The sequence below is a fragment of the Salmo salar genome, chromosome ssa19 (assembly GCF_905237065.1).
Source record: "Salmo salar chromosome ssa19, Ssal_v3.1, whole genome shotgun sequence".
Lineage (NCBI taxonomy): Eukaryota > Metazoa > Chordata > Actinopteri > Salmoniformes > Salmonidae > Salmo > Salmo salar.
The window spans coordinates 25,490,156-25,509,772 of record NC_059460.1 but is presented as its reverse complement, the minus strand read 5'-3'; the positions used below and the strand labels follow the sequence as shown (position 1 = coordinate 25,509,772).

The following is a 19,617-nucleotide window of genomic DNA, read 5'->3' as shown; positions in this document are numbered from 1 at the left end:
TTATATTTGGCCACAAGTTATCACATTAACTTAACATAAGATCACATGCAATCACATGAGAAACACATGTTATCAAGTGTAATTCATGTTGGTTTTTCTGTAAGGGACATCATTAAAATGAACACTGACTAAATAAGTGTCAGACAGCTATGGGACCGCTCAGTAACATCCCAGGGAATTCACTGCCCCAATGCATGTGTCATTTTTAACATGCTTTAACACGCCGTTTGGAGGAGAGTGGATATATGAAAGCTAATACTTGGACTATTAAATGATGAACATCAATTCTCATCCTAACATTCGTCCCACTCCCACTAAGAAATGTTGTTTCATAAATTGAAAAAAAATACACTATACTTGTTTAGGAACAAAACATTTGGCGAACAATTCAATGTTTCATTCATTGATTCATGATAAAATCTGACAGTCATGAGATACTGTAGCCTACATGAAAAGCATGTTTTGATTACCAAAAGAAAAACATGGAGTTACTTTTCTTTTTGTTAAAGCTCCACAGTTAAATGCAAAATTCTACTGACAAAATACAAAATGTCAATAGTCGATACACCAGTGTAAATTAACATTCAGTCAATATTTACTCTTTTAATTTTTTTTCTTCACCAAACCATCAAAATCCACGAGGATCAGGCGCGGTCTACAGTCATATGGGAAACGCATCACCAAGGCCTCCTTCGGTTTCACATTCATTCAAAAGTCACTCACACAAACAGTAGCCGGTAGCATAGTTCTCCCAATCAGCTCCTTCCATCCCATATGGATAACCAGCCGGTCGGAGAGCAGAGTTCTCCCACTCGAGCGTGCCTCCATGCAGCCAAGTAATTAGAATTGTTGTCGCATCCAAGTTGTAGTATCCACGGCTTGAACCCGTCCAGAATGGCGGGAGAAGCCCCATTCCCATCACGTCCTCAAAGCAAAAGACAGGTCCAATATGTGTAAAAGTCTGGATGAAATGTATTTAGTTGGTAATGACATTTCAGACATGTGGACAGTTTAGTACTCACTGTTCGCCCATCCAGTAAGCTAGCAGTGAGGGAGATGATAGTGCAGAGAAAGCTGCCCATGCTTCTCTTCGTATGCTTGCTCCACAGGGCTAGAGTAGGCCTGGCTAGCATGCATGCAGCCTAGCGCGGTCACGTCACTTAAATCCAGCGATAACTTCAGAAGACAGGTTCCACAGACGTTAAAAACACTCAAAAACACAGCTGCCACCAATGTAATGTGCCATTAGGAGGCTTCAGATAGTGGTACATCAGCTGTGTGAACGCTAAGACTTGGACACCAGACAGCATACGGAGCTCAACAGGACGTGACTTCATTCCAGGACATGCGACCACAGTCAAAATTAGTTCACGTGACACAAATGAATTTATAGACACAGGTCAGGCATTAGAAATCAATGATGAACATCCAATTCTCATCCTTACAATTCTTACAAGTCACATCTAAAGTAACAGATGACCAGATTCTGGTAATGAGGCTGCAATTTATTTCTGATTTCTTTAGATGACGAAGTGTACATGCCCAATGAGGAAGACAGGCAGGAGTATGTGATGAATGAAAATGGCTACATACACGAGGAGGAATCAGGTGATGGAAGGCAATGGTATTATGGTCAGGTACAGTAAAAGACCACACACACATGCCCCACGCACACACACTTATCAAATACCTTAATATACTGTATACTCTACACACACATTTACAGTTGTGTCATTATTGTTCTTTTTTTGAGGCTGGAGGCTATATTTCTCTCTTGTAGTTTGTGGCAGGGATTCTTGATGCCTGTTTCCAAATCTTGGATGACTCACACATGCCTCTAGTAAACAGAGGCAATGCTGTCAAAGTCTGCAGGATAGGCTCTGCAATGGTGAGTGATATTTGCAGATAACATAAGCACACTACACAAATTCCAAAATGAACCCTAGTATAAGCACTAAGAAGAGCCAAGTGCTTTTACAACCACAAGACATACCAAGCATTTAACCTGAACTTCAGTCTACATCCACAGAATGTGTTTTGCAGTAGATACTATATATATATACAGTACATATTGAATGAGATATTGTCTCATTTGATTCTTTTTCTATAATATTTTAGGAAAAAGTTTGAAAAAAGTGTAGATTTGTGTCTACATTCAACTGGTAAAAGTTAACTGTGATATGAATAAAGGAAAACAATTTCCCTGGTACCTGGCCTTAATTAAACACTCAATTTCCCTTTTCATGCTTTTATCAACTTACTTTGAACATTTCATTTCAAACTAACCTATCCGTATACCTGGTGCACTAATCTCTTTGGGTTCTTTTTCTACATATTTTTCCATTCCTTGTGGAACCAGATGAACTCCCAGGATGACCGCGGAGTCTTGGTGGGCAACTGGAGCGATGACTACTCCCTTGGCACTGCACCAACCTTCTGGATTGGCAGTGACCAGATCCTGCTCCAGTACGTCAACAAAGGGCCCGTCAGCTACGCCCAGTGCTGGGTCTACGCCGGGACGCTCAACACCTGTGAGTGCCTGATCAAATTCCCTTTTCATTTTCAATGTCCACCTCACAACATAGGTCATGTGTCTTCCAAATTACCTGTGATTTGCACTGGGGGATTGATGGTCAATAGAAAACAGGCCCATCCAGTTATAAACTGCAGTTTTCAACTAAGGTTGCCTTTTTTTAGTGGGTAGATCAGCTTTAATATTGCAGATGGATTGTGGTTTCCATCAATATAGTTGTCTGCATCATTTTGGAATCTCCAATATATATCTTTTAAAATATATTTTCCTTTATTATTTTCCCTTAACCCTACCACCCTCCCTTAATTGGAGTAAACTAATGGACAACAACACTTAGGCTTCTACTTCCAGCTTATACATACATTTTACAGATACAGTATATTTTAAAATAGTTCTCTTTTCATTGTGTAATGAGTATGATGGGAGACAGAGAGCTGGTTTCAAGCGCAGGGTGCAGCAGGTGTTTCTTTAGTACAGGACCACAGGAGGAGGCAGGCAGCATGTTTCAGGGACAGGTAGAAGGTCATACACAGGGAATCCAAAAATGTAACAGTACAGGCAGGGGAAAAGGCTAATGACGTATCCTGGGAGATCAGGCAAGATATTGTTGATAGGATATCTGATAGGCAAAAAAACTTAATTAATGAGGCTGACCAAAAACGAATATACACGGGAGGGCTAATATGGACAAAACCAGAACTCTGAATAGAATGTGGAAGAAAAAAAAACAATACCTCACAATGATGCGGTGCAAGGAACTGATCTAAATAGTGTGTGTAAATGACATACAGGTGTGTGAGCAGGTGATCAGAATTCAGGTGGTTGGGATAAGGAGAGTGAGCTGCGTTCAGGGGATCTATGTGTTTGAGAGTGTGAGTTGGAAGCAGACATTAAAGTTTGTTTTTAATACCATCCTTCAGCAACCCTCAACCCCTCCCATCTATCTCTGAAGACCATCCAGTTTTGATTTCAATTTGCGAAATATTTTTCAACTGTGCTGTTTCACTAAAGTTCCGATCGTTTCTATTCTCATAGTTTCTACAGATTGTAAATTAAAGATAAACATTTTTGCTAAGAGTATGTTATTGATGGACTGACTATGGCTTTTAAAAAATCACCCAACAGTGCTATTTGCAGAATTAGCAATTCTTCAGCCATTCCTGAACCTGCAACCAAAAACAAGCTACATATGGACAATACCAAAACAAATGATTTAGTTATTCTGTCTCTTTGCATCAAAATATGTAAATCTGGGATGGTTGTATCCCATATATACAGTATAACATTATATTGGTATCAGGTATGAAGGTAAAACCTAGACGCAGATCACGTAGAATAAAGAATAGTTTAATATTCCAACAGGGGCAGGCAAAAGACAGGTCAAGACAGGCAGGGGTCAGTAAGCCAGAGGCTGGGCAACGGTACCGGCAGGCAGGATCAGGGTAAGGCAGAGATCGGTAATCCAGAGGGGGGCAAAGGTACAGGTCGGCAGGCAGGCAGGCAGAGTGGTCAGGCAGACGGGCTTGGAGTCAGGACAGGCAAGGGTCAAAACCAGGAGGGTGAGAAAAGAGAGACTTATAAAAGCTGGCGCTGAAACACAAAACTCTGGTTGACATGAACAAACAAGACGAACTGGCAACAACAGGGATAATGGGGTGACACCTGGAGGGGGGTGGAGACAATCACAAAGACAGGTGAAACCGATCAGGGTGTGACAATTGGTTGAAAAAATGTTGTATAATAATTTAAATTTAAAAACTCTAAGTTTAGAATCCAGCATCGTTTGTGTATCAACTCATAAACCATATGCCATGGAATCGGTACATCAAAAATCTCTTTTCAACTATTTTGCAATCTATATGACACAACTCTAAATGAAATTGATATACTTTTTTATTTATCACCATTTTTCTTAACCAATTCAGGTCTTTAATTGAGGGTCAACAGACAAGTTCCTTACTATCTCCCCCTTCCACTTACCTCTTCCATTTTTGCGGTAATGCTGCAATTAGTTGGTTGTGATTTTTTGAAGAGCAGACATTTCCATATATTTTTGTTAGCTGCATGTGTGACATACCTCCACCAGTCCTATTTATGATATTATTTACAAAGATTATACCGTTTCTAAACATTTTTTCAATTTAAAAAAAAAATCTATTAGCATATTTGAGTTTAACCACAATATTTGCTGTAATATTTGTTCTGTCTTTTCTGGTGGATTAAACTGAAATTGCTAACAACTTTCTATGGCTTGTTTTAAAAATAGCAATATTTTGGAGATTATTTCATTTTCAAATAACTGAAAGTGAGAGGTTGCAATCTGAATAAAGGGAAAAAGGCCATTCTTCAACACAAGAGACATTTTTACTAATCTGCCAGAGAATCAGTATGGATTTAAGTATACTGTAACTTTTGTATGACTGAAGCCTTTAGTTTAATATTGAATAATTTATGTCCTCTGAATTCATATTCATTATATAAATATACCTGTTCAACTTTGTCTGGCTTGCCCTATAATTAAAAAAACAAGTCACTTGGTGAAGGCAAGGTCATAAGCAAATAGGTAAACTGGGATATGAATAAAGAGTTAATCACAGTGATTTTTCCACAAATAGACAGGTATTTTCCTTTCCATGGTAGCAAGATCTTATCTATTTTTGCTAACTTTCTATTAAGATTTTTTGTAGTGATGTCATGTATACTCCCTCTCCGGCCTCCAGGTCATCAGGCTGCTGATTATCCAGCACACCTGTCACCATTGTTTCGCGCACCAGCGCCTCATGACACTCACTTGGACTCCATCACCTCTTTGATTATCTAGCCTATATCTGTCACTCCCCTTGGTTCTTTCATCAGGTGTTATTGATTCTTTTTTCCATGTTGGTGCGTTGTTTGTGTTTCGTGTTCATTATTTTATTTATTAAAACTCTCACTCCCTGAACTTGCTTCCCGACTCTCAGCTTACTCGTTTCTTTCGGGATATGAATACTGAGTATGTCCACTTTACCGTCAGACCATTTTATTGGTAAACTACACAATAATATAAAAGTAAAACATTTGTGTGATCAAATAAGTAATATAGTACAGTACACTAATCATCATTTGGTTGTAATCAAGAGAGGTTAGGAAAATTATCTAGATCCTAAGGCTGTGGAGTGAGCCAAATTGTGGCTTTAAAACAGTGGTTCTTAACCTGGGTTCGATCGAACCCCAGGGTTTCGGTGAGTCAGTCTCAGGGGTTCGGCGGAGGTCAAGACACACACCCGACTCATATGATTCGTGATGACACGCCCCGCTTGGCCATCATTGGCTGCAGGTGATCACGCAACATCGCTTGGCCTATCTGTGCTGCAGGGAATTTGGCGCGCTCAGTAGTCGAATTGTGACTGTCGGGATGGTACGTCGTGTGATTTCTTTCTTAATATTTTAATCCCTTCATACTAACTATGTCGAGCAAAAAAAGAAAGTGGTCGGACGAATATGTACAATATGGATTCACATGTATAACGGAACGTGATGAGAGTCAGCGTCCTAACTGCATGATTTGCAATGCCAAGTTGAGCAATTCTAGTCTAGCACCGGCAAAACTAAGAGAACACTTCCTTAAGCTGCATGGAGATGGACAATACAAGAACACAACGCTCGCTGAATTCAAGGTGAAGAGAGCCAGATTCGATGAAAAGGCTACTCTGCCTGTTCTCGGCTTTGTACCGATCCTCACAGCATCGTACGAAGTTGCTTACCTGATCGCAAAGCAGGGCAAACCACACACCATTGGTGAAACACTCATAAAACCAGCTGTGTTGAAGATGACGAATATCATGCTGGGAAAAGCGGCTGAAGTTAAGTTATCCAAAATTCCTCTTTCAAATGACACCATTAGCGACAGAATAGAGGACATGAGCAAAGACATCTTGGCTCAAGTAGTTGCAGATCTGATTTCAAGCCCGGCAAAATTCAGCCTTCAACTCGACGAGACCACAGACGTTTCCAATCTAAGCCAGCTTGCTGTATTTGTGCGCTATGTGAAAGACAACATGATAAAGGAAGATTTTTTATTTTGTAAGCCTCTTACGACAACAACTAAGGCAGCCGATGTGAAGAAACTTGTGGATGACTTCTTCAAAGACAACAATCTTTCGTGGGATATGGTTTAGCAGTTTGTTCGGACGGAGCTCCAGTCATGCTGGGAAGAAAGTCTGGTTTTGGTGCGCTAGTGAAAGCCGATGCACCACACATCATTGTTATGCATTGTATTCTGCACAGGCATGCGTTGGCAACAAAAACCTTGCCTCCAAAACTGGCAGAAGTATTAAAAATTGTAGTGGAATGTGTGAACTATGTGCGAAAGAGTGCTCTGAGGCACCGCATCTTCAGTGAGCTGTGTAAAGAAATGGGCTCTGAATTCGAGGTACTTCTGTACCATTCTAACGTTCGGTGGTTATCCCGGGGACAGGTGCTGAATCGTGTTTTTGCCGTGCGTGTGGAATTAGCCCTGTTTTTGCAAGAGCACCAACATCGTCATGCAGATTGCTTAAAAAATTCTGAGTTCATTCTCATTTTAGCGTACATGGCTGATATCTTCGCAGCTCTCAATCATCTCAATCAACAGATGCAGGGCGGTGGAGTCAACATCATCGAAGCGGAAGAAAACCTGAAGGCTTTTCAAAAAAAGCTACCGTTATGGAAACGACGAACAGAGAACGATAACTTCGCAAACTTTCCCCTGCTGGACGACTGTGTAAGTAAGATCGAAGATGTATCTGGAATCAGAGACATTTCAGTACCCGCGGAACTGAAACAAGCAATTGCCACGCACTTAGATGAGCTTGCAAAGTCTCTCGACGGATACTTCCCTACAAGAGAGTCATATCCAGCATGGGTGAGACAGCCGTTCACGTTTAGTGTTGAGACAACAGATGTCAATGATGAATACCTCGATGAAATCATTGAAATTCAGCAGAGCCAGGTTCAACAGCAACTCTTCAGAACAACAACGCTCTCAACGTTTTGGTGTCAACAAATGGTAACGTACCCTGTTATTGCTAAGAAAGCTCTGGAGATTTTCATACCGTTTGTTACAACATATCTTTGCGAGCAATCCTTTTCGAGGATGCTGGACATAAAAACGAAGAAAAGGAACAGACTTTGTTGCGAAAATGACATGAGAGTGGCACTTGCCAAGGTGAAGCCGCGCATTTCTGAACTGGTCTCTGAAAGGCAACAGCAGAAGTCACACTGATTTGCAGTAAATATACATTATTATGTTTTTGTTTTTGTGTGAAAATCATGTTTTAATGGTTTTGTTCTTTGAACACTGATGTTGATGCACGGTTCATTTTGTGCACCAGTAAAATATATACCTATGTTTTGAATTTTATGTTTCCAATTAAGAAGGGTTCGGTGAATGCGCATATGAAACTGGTGGGGGTCAGTACCTCCAACAAGGTTAAGAACCACTGCTTTAAAAGAAAACATGAATCATCAGCGTACAATGTCATCTTTGTTTTTAAGCCCTGGATTTCTAGCCCCTTGATATTATTGTTATTATTTGTATTATTGTTGGAACTGATTTTAATAGCTAACATTTCGATGGCCATAACAAATAGATATGCCGATAGTGGACAATTGTCACGTCCTGACCAGCAGATGGAGCTATTGTGTTAGTTTTGGGGTCAGGACGTGGCAGTTTTGTGTGTGTGAATGTTTGTTGGTGATTGGGACTTCCAATTGAAGGCAGGTGTGTTGAGTTGCCTTTGATTGGAAGTCCTATATAGGTGTGTGTGTTTTTCTTTGGGGTTGTGGGTAGTTGTTTTTGCACTGCGTTTGTAGAGCCTGTAAAACTGTTGCTGTTGTCATTTTTATTGTTTTGTCGGTGAATACTTTACTCCTTTTTAAAAAATTAAAACCATGAGTATTCACATACCCGCTGCGCCTTGGTCCTCTTCTCTCCAGTACGACATTTTCTGTGACGAGTACGACATTTTTTATGACAGAACTACCCACCACCAAAGGACCAAGCAGCGGACGAACGAGGAGGAAGGATGGACCTGGGAGGACAAGTTAAGGGAGCGAAGGGAACCCGAGAGGCAGCCCCAATAATTTGTTTTGGGGGGGCACAAGGGCTGTTTGACGGGGCAAGGATGGAGCCCCAGGCTAGCTCCCCGCACTAGCCCTGAGGTGCGTGTCTCCAGGCTGGCACATCCAGTACCAGCCCCACGCATCAGGCGTCTAGTGCGTCAGCCCAGCCTCGCCAGTCAACAGTCACCAGAGCTGCCCGCCAGTCGTAAGTCACCAGAGCTGCCCGCCAGTCGTAAGTCGCCAGAGCCGCCCGCCAGTCGTAAGTCGCCCGAGCCGCCCGCCAGTCGTAAGTCGCCAGAGCTGCCCGCCAGTCGTAAGTCGCCAGAGCCGCCCGCCAGTCGTAAGTCGCCAGAGCTGCCCGCCAGTCGTAAGTCACCAGAGCTGCCCGCCAGTCGTAAGTCGCCAGAGCTGCCCACCAGTCGTAAGTCGCCAGAGCTGCCCGCCAGTCGTAAGTCGCCAGAGCTGCCCGCCAGTCGTAAGTCACCAGAGCTGCCCGCCAGTCGTAAGTCACCAGAGCTGCCCGCCAGTCAGGAGCCGCCAGATCCGCCCGCTAGTCAAGAGCCGCCAGAGCCGCCCGCTAGTCAGGAGCCGCCAGAGCGGCCCGACTGCCCGGAGCTGCCAGAGCGGCCCGACTGCCCGGAGCTGCCAGAGCGGCCCGACTGCCCGGAGCTGCCAGAGCGGCCCGACTGCCCGGAGCCGCCAGAGCGGCCCGACTGCCCGGAGCCGGAGCCGCCAGAGTGGCCCGACTGCCCGGAGCCGCCAGAGCGGCCCGACTGCCCGGAGCCGCCAGAGCGGCCCGACTGCCCAGAGCCGCTAGAGTGGCCCGAGTGCCCCTCCTGTCCTCCGGCCCAGCCCGAGGGGCCCTCCTGTCCTCCGGCCCAGCCCGAGGGGCCCTCCTGTCCTCCGGCCCAGCCCGAGGGGCCCTCCTGTCCTCCGGCCCAGCCCGAGGGGCCCTCCTGTCCTCCGGCCCAGCCCGAGTGGCCCGTCTGCCCGGCGCAGCTATCGGCGCCACCAAAGTGGGCGACGCCGAAGGTGGAGCGAGGTCCATGTCCTGCACCTGAGCCACCTCCAGGATAGGTGGGTTGGGGAGGGAGGGTGTAGCACAGTGCCGTCGGTGACGGCAGCCACCCTCCCTTCCCTCCCTTATTGTTTAGGGGTTATTGGTTAACTTACATCTAGACGTTCCGCTAGCGGAACACCTGCTCCAATATCCAATGATGGGCGTGGCGTGAAATACAAATTCCTCGAAAATCCGAAAACTTCCATTTTTCATTTTGCGCCTTGGTCCTCTTCTCTCCAGTACGACATTTTCTGTGACGAGTACGACATTTTTTGTGACAACAATCTTGTTTTACTCCATTTGACAGGTTAATACTGAGAAGTAGCCATTTAATATTTTACATGTAGGGTTACTATACACAACTTTAACCCATTGTGTAAGAGATTCTCCAAAATTGAAATATTCCAGGCATTTATATATAAATTCCAGTCATACTTTATCAAAAGCCTTTTCAAAATGAGCTATGAATACCAGGCCTGGTTTCCCAGATTTTTCATAGTGTTCTATTGTTTCCAGTATTTGTGTTATATTATCTCCAATGTATCATCCATGTAAAAAAGCTGTCTGATTAGGATGAATAATATCCAGCAATACATTTTTTTATTTTGTGCGCTTCGCATTTTGCTAGAATTTTTCATCACAAAACTTAAGTGTAAGGGGCCTCCAATTTTTTTAATGGACTGGATCTTTATATATTTACCACTTGGGTTCTGCCTCAGTAATAATGAAATCAGACCTTCTTGTTAAGTATCTGATAATCTACCATTTTTAAAGGACTGGATAAAACATGCTAATAACGGTCCTCTGAGTACATCAAAAAAGGTTTGGTATGCCATCCAGCCCTGGGGTTTTCCTTGACTTAAATGTTTTAATTGCACCAAGAAGTTCCTCCTCTGTAATTTGGCCTTCACATGAGTCTTTCTGTACAGCTGTTAATTTGACAATATTAATAGAAAAAACGTTGGTTAGTGGAGATGGAGGAGACAAGTGAAAACTTATGCTTAAAGTACTTTGCCGCCTCTTTCAAAATATTGTTTGGTGAATCATGGGTGACTTATTTGTAACAAGTTTCAGTAAATTATTTTTGGTAGCATTTCTATGTTGATGATAAATTATTTGGTGCATTTTCCCCTCATATTCCATCCAGTTTGCTTTATTATTTTTATAATATTACACTTGATCTTTCTGGAATATGTCCCTCCATTTATTTTTGTTTTTCCTCAAACATATTCTGTGCCTCTATGGTACAGTTTTTATTGGTATATATCTGTCCCTCTATTTCCTTATTTTGACCTACATTGTTTTTGTTTTATAGATGAATATGGAATTGCATGGTTTCTAAAGGCACATAGCTGAATAAAATAGAAAGGATATTTTCTCCAAGATTTGAGGGAGTGCGCACATGCGGCTATTCTTTGTTGAGCACTTAACAAAGAAACAGATACTTCTAGTTGCTTCATTTAGAGTGATTTATGCAACTTTAGTTGTGATAGAAATGTTTGGCTATATGTTTTGATTTTTAATACATTGTAAGGCTGCATGATGCGACTCTAATGATGATTTGAGAAAAGTAGCATGAAAGGCATGAGCTCTGCTTAGATTTTGGAGCAGATTTTACACTTCAGCAATCTCTCATTCACAATTTCCCCAGCACTTGATAATTCCTCAAATTTCCCGGCTGCATCAGTTGTATGGGTATAATGCCCCCTAAAAAAATCAATGCCTTATACGGCCAGTGGTCGAAGCACCGCTCACTCACATGGCTCTCCGTCACGTGACCGGTTCTTTCTCACAGGCTACAAGTGTAGACAGACACATCGGGGATGGAACTGCGCGCTCCAATTCCGAGGCGCATATAGAAGATATTGGAAGAACTGTCAACATTTACGTTTTCGCCAGCAAACAGGATGAGTAGGCCTAATGAATAGCAAAAGCACTAGCCTATGTCAATCTACAGTACTATCCCCCATAGTACAAAAGTTGACCCATTCTATTCTGTGCGAGAAATAAATATTCCAAACATAGTCTGGGACAGTTGTGGGATAAAAATGATCTTCTCCAAATGTGAAACTCACGCCTGTGTATGTATGCCAGTTAGGCTTTACAACTCTTGTAAAGCTGATTGATGTCCTTCATTTTAAGAAGTCATTTGGCCACTTTAGTTGTGATACAAACCTTATGGAAACATATAGGCCTATGGGCTAGGCTACATGACATGTGCGACTATGATTTGAAAATGTGAAAAAAATCTGGGCATCTTTCACAAGGGATAATATGTCATTCAAAAGCGCTAGGCTAATATTGTCACCCATAACACTATTCTTGATTTAATCTTGTCTTTACATATACTAAGTTATATATGTGTGAAATTTGTTTTGATGTAGAATGGATCACTATTATGCACCACTCTCGAAACAGGTGCATCGGGAAGAAATGCACTTAAATAGTGTAATGAGGACACATTTCCCATGGTTCATTTTCATGCCAGCCAGGTAGGCTATACTCCTGTTATAAATAGAAGCAATGTGCTTAATATTAGGAAAACATAGTAGGCCTAGCGGCTAGGCCCTAGCCTATAGAAAGTTGATGGGATCCTCCTTTGTTTTCTCATGCAATTGTATAGCCTATAGAAATGTTGCGCAACTTGAGCTCATGGGCTCCCATGAAGTGTTTGAGTAGATTTTCGATCACATTTGCATTGATGTTAGAGTGATTAGAGGGACAATAGAGTGCTGAGTACCAGGCAGTTAGAAAGTTTGGTAGGCTACTAATGACCATCAGCAGCATCAGAGCTTGGAGAAGCCTAATTACCGTGACTAAACGGTCACCTGGAATTTGACTGCCATCTTGACTCATGACCACCGGTGTGGCAGTAATATGGTCACTGTAACAGCCCTAGTCCGACCATATTCTGTCCCCTATCAACACTTTTTAAAACTTTGCCAGTGAGAATGCCATAAGAAAGTAGTCAAGACGACTAACTTGATTGAGCCTCAGCTATGTTTATCTCACTAGGTCAGGATATTTATGTTTCCATATATCCACTAGTTCCAATACAGTTAATTCTGAAAGTATTCAGACCCCTTGACTTTTTCCACATTTTGTTACGTTACAGCCTTATTCTAAAATGGATTACATCGTTTTTTCCCCTTATCAATCTACAAACAATACCCCATAATGACAAAGCAAAAACTATTTTTTTGAAATCTTAGCAAATGTATAACATAAAAAAATAAAAAGATTTACATAAGTATTCAGACCCTTTACTCAGTACTTACTCAGATGAGGAGCGTCGCTGCACAGCTATTTTCAGGTCTCACCAGAGATGTTCGATCGGGTTCAATTCCAGGCTCTGGCTGGGCCACTCAAGGACATACAGAGACTTGTCCCGAAGCCACTCCTGAGTTGTCTTGGCTGTGTGCTTAAGGTAGTTGTCCTGTTGGACAAGTTTCTGAATGACCTTGAGTGGCCCAGCCAGAGCCCAGACTTGAACCCAATCAAACATCTTTCGATAGACCTGAAAATAGCTGTTCAGCGACACTACCCATTCAACTTGACAGAGCTTGAGAGGATCTGCAGAGAAGAATGGTAGAAACTGCCCAAATACAGGTGTGCTATACTTGTAGCGTCATACCCAAGAAGACTCAAGGCTGTAATCGCTGCCAAAGATGTTTCAAACAAATTACTGAGTAAAGGGTCTGAATACACATGTAAATGTTTTTTATTTTTAATACATTTGCAAAAATGTCATTATTTTTTGGGGTCATAATGGGGTATTTGTGTAGTTTGATGAGAGAAAAATAACTATTTAATCAATTTCAGAATAAGGCCGTAACGTAACAAAATGTGTAAAAAGTGAATGGGTCTGAATACTTTCCGAATGCACTGTAGCTGTACCATTGTATTTGCGCTGTGACTGAGTAAACCTCCAGTTGTTCTCCACTATTCCACCCGCTAAAACCTCCCCCCATCCCAGGTTGGATTGTGGTCCCAGTGACTGGCAGACCACCCCAGTCCACTTGTATCCTAGGTACTTTGAGAGATTGAGACCCATCCTTTAAACAGAGCACACAGTGCTACCCACAGAACAGAAGCAGATTAACTGCCAAATACATTTCCAACGCCATCACCTCGATTGTATTCTATACAGTTATTTAAAAACAATATGTATATTTATAAAAATCTTTCATATCTTAATTTCCTAAATTAACGACTGATATGCGTAGTAATGTTGCTGGTTCATACTGGGCTCCCGAGTGGCGCAGCGGTCTAAGGCACTGCATCTCAGTGCAAGAGGTGTCACTACAGTCCCAGGTTTGAATCACATCTGGCCGTGACGAGGAGTCCCACAGAGTAGCGCACAATTTGCCAAGCGTCGCCGGGGTCATTGTAAATAAGAATTTGTTCTTAACTGACTTGCCTAGTTAAATAAAGGTTAAATAAATATGAAGGATTGTTACCTAAAACCAGGCTTGGCAGTACAAAATATACATTTTTGCCAAGCAATTATTGTGATTCATCCTGTATTGTCCCTAACATCATTACCCCATGGCAACAGATGTGGGATACACACACACTTCCCACAAACAACCACTTCTTTGCTCACTTTGAGGACAATACAGTGCCACTGACATGGCCCGCTACCAAAACCTGCGGGCTCTTCTTCACCGCAGCCAACGTGAGTAAAACATTTAAACGTGTTAACCCTCGCAAGGCTGCCGGCCCAGGCGGCATCCCTAGCCGCGTCCTCAGAGCATGCACAGACCAGCTGGCTGGTGTGTTTACGACATATTCAATCAATCCCTATCCCAGTCTGCTGTTCCCACATGCTTCAAGAGGGCCACCATTGTTCCTGTTCCCAAGAAAGCTAAAGTAACTGAGCTAAATGACTATCGCCTCGTAGCACTCACTTCCGTCATCATGAAGTGCTTTGAGAGACTAGTCAAGGATCATATCACCTCCATCCTACCTGACACCCTAGACCCTCTCCAATTTGCTTACCGCCCCAACAGGTTCACAGACGACGCAATCGCCATCACACTGCACGCTGCCCTAACCCATCTGGACAAGAGGAATATCTATGTAAAAATGCTGTTCATCGATTACAGCTCAGCATTTAACACCATTGTACCCTCCAAACTCGTCATTAACCTCGAAACCCTGGGTCTCGACCCCACCCTGTGCAACTGGGTCCTGGACTTTATGACTGGCCAACCCACAGGTGGTGAGGGTAGGAAACAACATCTTCACCCCACTGATCCTCAACACTGGGGCCCCACAAGGGTGCATTCTCAACCCTCTCCTGTACTCCCTGTTCACCCATGACTGAGTGGCCATGCACGCCTCCAACTCAATCATCATGTTTGCAGACGACACTACAGTGGTATGCTTGATTACCAACAACGACGAGACGGCCTACAGGGAGGAAGTGAGGGCCCTTGGAGTGTGGTGTCAGGAAAATAACCTCACACTCAACGTCAACAAAACAAAGGAGATGATCGTGGACTTCTGGAAACAGTAGAGGGAGCACCCCCCTATCCACATCGACGGGACAGTAGTGGAGAAGGTGTACATTTTTAAGTTCCTCAGCGTACACATCATGGACAAACTGAAATGGTCCACCCACACAGACAGCGTGGTGAAGAAGGCACAACAGCGCCTCTTCATTCTTTACAGATGCACAATCGAGAGCATTCTGTCGGACTGTAACACTGCCTGGTACGGCAACTGCTCCACCCACAACCACAAGGCTCTCCAGAGGGTGAGGCTCTGGTGAGGTCTGCACAACGCATCACCGGGGGCAAACTACCTGCCCTCCAGGACACCTGCACCACCCGATGTCACAGGAAGTCCAAAAAGATCATCAAGGACAACAACCACCCGAGCCACTGCTTGTTCACGCCGCTATCATCCAGAAGGCGAGGTCAGTACAAGTGCATCAAAGCTGGGACCGAGAGACTGAAAAACAGCTTCTATCTCAAGGCCATCAGACAGGTAAACAGCCATAACTAACATTGAGTGGCTGCTGCCAACATACTGACTCAAATCTCTAGCCATTTTAATAATTAAAAATTGGATGTAATAAATTTATCACTAGTCACTTTGAACAATGCCACTTTATATAATGTTTACATACCCTACATTACTCATCTCATATGTATATACTGTACATCTTGCCTATGCCGTTCGGCCATCGCTCATCCATATATTTTTATGTACATATTCTTATTCATTCATTTACACTTGCGTGTGTATAAGCTAGCTGTTGTGAAATTATTAGATTACTTGTTAGATATTACTGCACGGTCGGAACTAGAAGCACAAGCATTTCGCTACACTCGCATTAACATCAGCTAGCCATGTGTATGTGACCAATATGTCACGTCCTGACCAGTAAAGGGGTCATTTTGTTATTGTAGTTTGGTCAGAACGTGGCAGGGGTGTGTTTGTTTTGTGTGTTTTGATGTATGTTCTATATTTTCTAAATTTTTTGTTCCCTATCTATGTTTTGTATTTCTGTGTTTTGGCCTGGTATGGCTCTCAATCAGGGACAGCTGTACATTGTTGTCGCTGATTGGGAGCCATACTTAGGTAGCCCTTTTTCCACCTGTCTGGTGTGGGAAGTTGATTTTGCATTGCTGTGTGTGTAGCCTGCAAAACTGTCTAGCTGTCGTTCGGTTTCTTGTTTTTGTTTAGTGTTCAATAAAAGTTAAAGATGAGCACTCAACCCGCTGCGCCTTGGTCCATTCACGACGGCGGCCGTGACACAATAAAATTTGATTTGATTTGAAGCTCAGATGTTCAACAGTTGTTCCATCCCGAGCCCAACTCAAGAGAAGACTTGATGTTAAAATGCATATACAGTTGTAGCTGTTTAATAAGGCATGCAAAATTGAGCAAGAATGGGGAGATTTGATTAACCAACGTCAAGTCCTAGCTGATGGAGCTTAGATACACCCCCCTACCCTGAAACACTCGGTGGTCCCCCGTTGTGACCATTTTCCCAAGCATCTCTATGCAGTCAGACCTTTTGATTATTTTGTGCCACCAGGGCCACAATATTTTGCCACCTCTCTGATTGTCCGAATGTGACGCCCTCCCCATGAGTTACTGCAGTTATTGTTGCAACCACTGCCACTACCAGGTGGGGGCACCCCACTGAAATTCCCACCGGCTAGCTACAAGGTTATCAAGGTTCTCATTAGCAGCTTTGAGAAATTCTTTGTATATTATGCGCACCCATCCAGGGTTTTTGGCTTTGTTGGACCAACCCTGCAAGGCAGGCTCAGACTCTTGAGGGGGCAGTGCTGCTGATGTTCAGTGTTATTTTTCTGCGGGACAATTAAAAAATGTTAAGCAAAAGACACCAGAATGACTTTCCAGGAGGTGTTGAGTGTTCCTGAGTGGTCTAGTCTCAGTCCAGATTTACATCTGATTTAAAAAAAAATCAGAGGCAAGGTTTAAATATTTCTGTCCATCAATGATCCCCTACCAAATTTACTGAGCCAGAGTCATTTTGACAAAAACAATGGATATATGTTGCTCTAAGAGTTGTGCAAAGTTGGTAGAATCTTAATGAAAATGATTCAGAGCTGTAAAGTCTGCCAAAGGTGCTTCCATCAGGTATTAACTCAGCGGGGGAGATTTATCCAGTTATGATATTTCAGTTTTTGTATTTTTTCTTAATTTGGAAAATGTTATAACTTCTTTCAGTTTGAAAATGTGTTGTTGTGATTGTGCAGATCTGTAGGAAAAAAATCAAATTGAATCCTTTTTAGATGTATTTTTAAAGCAGCAAAATATGAAGAAATGTCAAGGGGTGTAGACTTTCTATAGGCATTGTACTTACTAGCTAGCTTACTTTCTTACTTACTTTCCAGTGGAGTGCATATCACTGGTAGCTGTACAAAATTATATGATCTGTGATAGGGTAATTAGTTATATAATTCCTTGAACAGAGGCATATAAAGGCATATAAATCCCCTTTGTATAGGCACATAATTTCAACAGTAAAATAATTGTTGATTTGCAACTGCTTACATAATGCAGAGAGAGACAAAACCTATGCTAGCTTAAATGTAATATATGTTTCAGATCTTGCATCAGACGTGACTATCACACCACAGCTGTGCACTCCCATTCTCAACTCTGTAATTCATCTCATCTACTGTAACTGACTGTGTGAATGGATTCAGATATATATTAAAGAAGATTGGAATTCTTTGATACAAACTAACTAATTACAATAGTGCTATGTTTGCATCCTACAGAGTCAATTTGATTTCTCAGAGTCAGTCCCTTAGTTATTTTGAGATGGTTAGCATGTGTGCTATCTAGATTAGAACAAGCTAACAAGAGTCCTACCATTCCCATTGTTTTGTACCCATAGATCAGTGGAGGCTCCTCAGAGGAGGAAGGGGAGGACCATCCTCAGTGAATTTAATTTTTAATTTTTTTAGGTTAAAAACGTTATAATTTTTAGGTAAAGCTACACTAAATATATTAAAATCACCAAATAATTGATTAAAACACTGTTTTGCAATGAAAGTCGACAGTAGCCTCAGCAGCACTCTGTAGGGTAGCACCATGGCACATCTAGCTTCTGTCCTCCTCTGGGTACATTGACATCAATGCAAAATCTAGGAGGCTCATGGTTTTCACCTCCTTCCATAGACTTACACAGTAATAATGATAACATCTGGAGAACGTCCTCCAACCTATCAGAGGTCTTGCATCATGAACAGGCATGTTGTCCACCCAATCAAAAGATCACAGAATGAATCTAGTACTAAAAGCATAAGCTACAGCTAGCTAGCACTGCAGTGCTAATGTGGCGGGTAGTTGACTCAGAGAGAGAAAAACAGTAGTTGAATAGTTTTGAACAAATTCATTTCTTCCAATCTTAAGAAGAAGCAAGAATGAGAGAGAGAGATATATAGCTATATTTGGTTGTATTGTTTCTTTACTTTCACCTTCCCTTGGCTAGCAAATGCAGCTAGCTAGTTTAGCCTACTCATACACCCGGCTCAAACAGAGAGGGATGCTATGTTAGCTAGTTGGCTATGGCTATCCAACACTGGAACTCTTTTGGTTTTATTAATTTATTGCCACCGGAGCCCTCTGGTGTAACTGCTAAACTGCTTTCTGACTGTACACTGTACTGCACGATTGTAGCGGGTTTACTAATGTGTTAGTTCTATTAGTTCTAGCTGACTATGACATGACAACTACAATATGTAGGCTGTGTATAGTGGTTAGCGGTCGTGATTTAGTTTGGCTTGGAAAGGTTTTTTCACCTGGTCACAGACAGCTGATGTGTTATGCACTGGAGTCCACAAGGGAAGGGAAAAGGTGAGAGGAGGAGAGCGTGTAGATAGTTACGAGAATGTATTATATATACAACGAGCAAAGTGATCATGCTGTTTTTATGTGGCTGCTATGAGAGTGAACTGTTTGCGTGTGATAAGAGGTGTATTCATTCCGCTGATTCTGTTGAGAAACATTTCTGAAACGGAACACAACGGGGCTAAACATATAACACCCTAGATCAGATAGATGCTGAGTGTGCAAGGCGGTATTGAATGTGTCACTGTCTGTCACCTTGATTACTCAAAATTCTCCCGACCTGTGCACCTATGTTGCAAACTTTCATTCATAGGCTAGGTTGTAGGAACCTCATGATGGGTACAGGGAACATTTTTGTATCATGTAGTAGCCTAAACCTACCACTGTTACATTGAGCTTGGTGAATGGAATATGAATGACAGTCATCCAGTATGCTGTAATAGAAATAAGGCCATGCTCATCAAAAAAAAAAATCATCCTAAATCATCTTAAATGGCACCGACAGCCACTACCATAGATGCTAATGCTAAGCCATAGCTCAATACACAAATCCCGGTTTTCTGACTAGTCTGGAGCATAGGCCACTTTCTAGGTATGC

At 42.5% G+C, this 19,617-nt stretch overlaps 1 protein-coding gene across 1 annotated transcript in view; it reads left to right on the top strand.

Moving 5' to 3' along the window:
- Positions 1 to 19,617, top strand: part of LOC106578630 (coagulation factor XIII A chain) — a 36,693-nt gene that overhangs the window by 1,571 nt on the left and 15,505 nt on the right. Inside the window, exons 2-4 of the mRNA XM_014157638.2 lie at positions 1,525 to 1,637; positions 1,781 to 1,888; positions 2,360 to 2,531. Of these exons, the coding sequence (XP_014013113.2) occupies positions 1,525 to 1,637; positions 1,781 to 1,888; positions 2,360 to 2,531 (393 nt within the window). The remainder of the gene's footprint in view (positions 1 to 1,524; positions 1,638 to 1,780; positions 1,889 to 2,359; positions 2,532 to 19,617) is intronic.